This window comes from Castanea sativa, chromosome 12, assembly GCF_040712315.1.
Source record: "Castanea sativa cultivar Marrone di Chiusa Pesio chromosome 12, ASM4071231v1".
In the NCBI taxonomy this organism is placed as follows: Eukaryota; Viridiplantae; Streptophyta; class Magnoliopsida; order Fagales; family Fagaceae; genus Castanea; species Castanea sativa.
This window is the reverse complement of record NC_134024.1, coordinates 11,384,870-11,390,187: the sequence shown is the minus strand read 5'-3', so window position 1 is coordinate 11,390,187 and position 5,318 is coordinate 11,384,870. Positions and strand designations below refer to the sequence as shown.

At 33.4% G+C, this 5,318-nt stretch overlaps 1 protein-coding gene across 2 annotated transcripts; it reads right to left on the bottom strand.

The window, feature by feature from the left end:
- Positions 1-407: 407 nt before the first annotated feature.
- On the bottom strand, positions 408-3,249 carry LOC142619207 (bark storage protein A-like). 2 transcript variants are annotated; one of them, XM_075792278.1, is made up of 6 exons: positions 2,835-3,249; positions 1,817-1,884; positions 1,536-1,691; positions 1,054-1,245; positions 779-958; positions 408-681 (listed from the first exon to the last, which is right to left on the bottom strand). In XM_075792278.1, the coding sequence occupies exons 1-6, from the start codon at positions 3,214-3,216 to the stop codon at positions 505-507; spliced, it is 1,155 nt and encodes a 384-aa protein (XP_075648393.1). In that variant the 5' UTR covers positions 3,217-3,249; the 3' UTR covers positions 408-504. The 2 variants fall into 2 exon arrangements, with proteins under 2 accessions (XP_075648393.1, XP_075648394.1); XM_075792279.1 differs by having other exon boundaries at positions 785-958.
- Positions 3,250-5,318: the final 2,069 nt, after the last annotated feature.

Sequence of the window (5,318 nt, the reverse complement as noted above, 5' to 3'; positions counted from 1 at the left end):
ACTCACAGAAGTTCTTTGACTTTCTTGGATCTTTTCAAAAATGGCCTAGAAATATTAGTGGAGGCTGATCCATTCGGTCTAGTAAGTCTGGGTGCCTGCCTAACAATTTGGCTAACCCGTACACTAACTCCAGACTCAAGTCTAGTTAAGTTGGACCTCTAAGTAAGGGCCAAGAGCGTTTCTTGGACCTAAAGGAAGTGGGGACTTCCATTCTTCACCTTAGCCCTAGATTTAGTGGTGTATTCCCGGATCCATGTGTAGGACAACTAGACGTGTCCACACCAGATAGCTCCAAAGAGAGTCATTCATATGACAGATATGGTAACATTCACAGGTCACACTTTAGAACTCTCACACCTCATAGGGTAGGGCAAGACCTTCTAGAAATCAGTATGAACTGTACAACATGAGGCAAATCCATATTTTAGGACATTACTTTATCAAATTTAAATAATTTGTTTACATATTTAGCAATATTTCTCTAGCCTCAAAGGGTGTCCATTTTCAGTGGTCATGGATAGCAACTTCCTCGCCAAATAATCCAATAAACTCAACAGCAACACTGAGAGCATTCATAGCAGCCAAATAAGTCAGGCTTGTTGCTGATAGTAATCCCTCTCCGCCTGCATAATCCGATACACCACGAAACACAATACAAGGCACTCCATTTGATAGAGATGTCTTCATAGAGAGCAACAACACCAAACATGTAAACAGACATTCTTTACAAATACATTTGAATTATCATTAAGTGAATATATTTTTTAATTTTACTGACCATTACAATTGCAGCGCTCTCTTCATCAACAGTTGAGACATTAAATGCTTTGAAAAGAAATTTTCTATAAGCTGCATTGTCCAGGTATATATCAGCAGTAGAACCTTTCAATCCATATACAACCTTTGGTGTTTCAGGTAGACAATATGTCTCATTGACACATTGTTGTAGCTTTACATCCTGTAATCACTTAAAAATTTACATCATAATGAACTAAAAAATAACCTTGAATGGAAATTTTCATCAGAACATAGCAATCAAGCTGTACTACGAACCTGAAGTTCAGAAGCAATATTGAATAATTTTGGATCAATTGGAAGCCAAAAAACCTCTTCCATTGGTTTTCCAATAGAGTACAACTGTTGTGGAGTGAAGTCTATCATTGCCAACAAATTCTCTCCCTTCTTAGGGAAGTTGAAATTACCAAACTTCAATTCTGTCATACTCTCCTCTGCTGACTTGAATTCCTTGACAATGCAAATAAGAAGATGAAAGATGAATTAAACATAGTGCCAATACTTAACCAGGTGCTTCAAACATAAGACCATTTCTGAACCAAAATATACGTACAGTGCATGTTCTTTATGTTAAATACTTTTATTCAATAAAGGCAAACATCAGAATGTAGCAGTAAAATCAAACAAAGAAAAGATTAGTTTTTCTTCTTCTTCTTCTTCTTCATTTTAAAAGCAAGGATTGCAGTGAAAAAAAAAATGCTTTATTCTTTCATCAATTTAATACAAATTTAAATCTGTACCTTCCATGTCCAAGATCCTGTATAGGCAACATAATTTGGGACACTAACATCACCAATGTACAATGAATCATTAGAACTTCCAGCGATCCCATAATGAACAGTTCCTATGATATCAAATGTATCAAGTAGGATTTGAACAGTTATGCCTGCATTCACCTAAGAGTGCCACAAAAAGGTCAAGTCTACCACTCATGAAAAATGTTTCACATCAAGTATATGTAGAATGTATTAATTGTTATGGTATTGAAAAAAAAAAAAATGAAAGATAGATGAAATCTTACTGTTTGCTCTCCAGTCATCACATAAATTACATCTACACCTTTAATAGTCCCAATGTTGAACCTCCTTCCTAGGCAGTAGGCAATCAACAAAATAGACACATTGGCAAGAAGTTGTTCATTATGTGCAGGCTTGAAAAATAATCTAGTATGTCTAATAACATTTTTTCATATTCCCTGAAGGCATTTGCTTATTGATTGTGTGTAACTACACGATTTTCTCAATAAATCTAAACTCCATAGAAGAATACAGCAAAGCTGACAGTGCAACTAATGCCTTTGCCACAACAAAAAGGCACGCATATAAAAATGAAAGTTTGTTATTTTTTTATTTGACACATACAAAAATGAAAGCACTTGACTTTTTAGATTGACTCTTTCTTATGTTGCCACTTCAAGTTTTTAAAAGCTTATATAATCATAATTTTTTAAGATCATCATTATATTATTATATTATATGATATATATATATATTTTTTCTCAAAAAAATGATATATTTTTAAATTTGGTATTTATTACATATTTACATGTAAATTAAAACCAACTAGAATTCATTGTTTGATTAGAATAAAATAACATTTTTCTTTTTTTATAATTTGATAATTGGAGAAGGATCAGAAAGGGAATTTAAACTATTGATGACTCTTGGCAATTAGAATAAAAACAGCCTAAAATTAAACAAATTCTGATTATACTATATATGGTCCTTTTCTAAATAAATCCTAATTTATATTTGTATATTTTTAATTCATTTAAATTTTTATTTACCAAAATATATTTAAATATAAACCATTTATAAAATCTTTCCAACAACTAATAGTGAAGTTACATAACTTTTGGGCTAAATGGGCATGCCTTGGGCCATCTCCCCCAAATTTAGACCTTTGAAATTACCCTATTACACAAAACCTTTTCATATTTCAACGAAAGCTATTCTAGTCAATAATCAACACCGACGAGTCCAAAAGAAGAAAGAAAACAAAGACAATGAGAAAGACAGAGAGAGAGAGAGAGAGAGTACCAGCCAAGTCAACCCATGGGATCTCCGAGCTGGGAACAAAGAAAGTAGAGTCTATAAGTGCAAGTTCTTCAGTAGGAAAAGTCATCACTAGCCCAATATAAGGTCCAGCATCCTCATTGATCTTATCCACAACCCCATGCATTGGATGACTAGATCTGAGTTGCAAAGACTGTTGAACCTGTAACATAACCAATAAACCCACCACTAACATTACTTGCAACTCAACTGCCCACATTGTTGGTCGTGGATATTCTCTCCCCTGGAAAGTTGGAAGTGTGCAAGAACTGAGTAGTGAAGAGTGAGGAGAGACAGAAGAATATGGGCAATATATGTATGTTTTATTAGGTGTGGAGTCATGTGCATATTGAAGTTTAGATGTCATTGGTATCTGCCAATCAATATTATAAAACAGGAATACAACTGGCCGAGAGTTATAATTCATGTGAAGAAACCCTTTAATAATTGTCATAGCCTCGTTACTTGGCTCACAAAAGCACATGACTTTTAGACATTTTACTTGGCTCACAACAAAGGTCATACCCTTATTTTTTCTAAATTTTATTTCATAATTTTAATATACTATTAAAAAGAAATTATTCTCAACCCTATCTCCACTTTAAAGGCCAATCTTTATATATTACGGTTAATGCTGACCACTGTAAAGCACCAACCAAGCTCAATAGTCTTTAATGCTAACCCCTCTCTGTCTTCCTGTCTTTCAAGCTTACAAAACTTCACAACCTTTCTGTCTTTCAGGCTTACAAAACTTCACAACTCTTCCTCTCCTCATTTAATTGAATCACTCCTTCATACCTGTTCAATTGCCACTATACTGAAAAAAAAAAGAGAGAGTCCACATTAGGTACACATTATCCCTTCCTTTTGTAATTAATATTTTGCTATTCTTTCAACTAATTGAGCATTAATTCGGACCTTCTTCAAATCTATCTTGATTAGTGGTGATTCTTCCTATTCTCGATCAAGAGGTTATTCAAAACGTTCAATTTTTGCCTATTGGAAATAGAACACCCACTGCTTTATTTTTTCTATATATATATATCTGCAATCTCTCTTCCTCCATAGATAAAGAGCCTATCAGCCTAACTTATGCCATTGTAGAATCCAATCCTTCCCACCAAGGAGTCCCCACGAAATTATCAAATTTGAAGCCATGGATATTTTTCGTAGGGTTCTTAGCAAGCAAACAAACCAAAAAAAAAAAAAAAAACACACACACAAAAACAAAAGCTTTTAGAATCAAAGCCCTTGAACCTCCAAACCAAAACATTGTCAACATTAAAAAAGTGCTTGAACAATTTGTAAACATGGTTTTGAAACCTAGATCGGACCATACAGTCCTACCGGGTTAACTGTAAACCGTTCACCAAAACGATTCTTTTAACCCATAAAATTGCCCTATGCAAGAAAATCAGTGAAACCACCCTATCACAAGTTCAGATCAGAGATTTTTTTTTTTGGGTATCTACAACCATTGTTGAAGCTTCAAACACCGTGAGATGCTGTCAAACCATGAGGTGGCATTGCTATTTCTTCTTGTTCTTCTTCTCTATCTCTGTCTCTCTCGCTCTCGCTGCATTTTCACCATTTCTGCAGGTTTTCTTTGCTTGACTGTCACAGTGAAGGTTAAGTTGTTACAGACGATGGATAGACAAACCAATGCTTAGGCAAGCTTAGCCATCATCCACTTGTACCAAACGCTTGCAAGCCTTTAACCACTTATTTCTTTCTTAAATTGGCTTGGGCTTCTGTAACTTGATCAATTAATGGGTGGACAAACCAATGTTAGGCCCTTCTTCAGGTTTTTGTATTTTTATTTTTTAATTTCATAAATACTAAATGGGGTTGGGCATAATAAAAAAAGTTTTGGGTAATCAAATGGGTTAAACATGATTTAAGATAATTTAGATGAAGATTTTCCTAGAATATTGAACTCTAACAAAAAGTTAAGTATAATAATTTCACACACACACACATTGATTGAGAAACTCAATATATATATATATATATATATATATATATATATATATATATATTTTTTTTTTTTTTTTTATGTTTGATTATGATTTAATATTACTTATTTGTCTTATGAATGTTATGATACTGTGAGCGACCGTGACCCCGACCCGCCAATTTTTTCTTAAACTGGGCCTAACCCGTGTGAATGGGTGGGATTGTGATGCTCAAAATGTACGAATTCACTGTAAAATGTACTCCCCCCTAGATCGAGAGTTTTACATGGAGTCGCCACTTATTTAATTTAAATGGAAAAATAAGAAAACCTTTAATGAAAAATGCTTATTTTGTATTAATATTTATGACAATTTATATTAATTGTGTAACAAAAAATTACAATGTTTTTTTTCCTAGATACAATTTAAGAAAAATAAATTACATTGCTTTATTTCCTAGTTACATTCTAAGAAATGTAAAATTGCATATACAAAATCATGATCTAGAACCCTT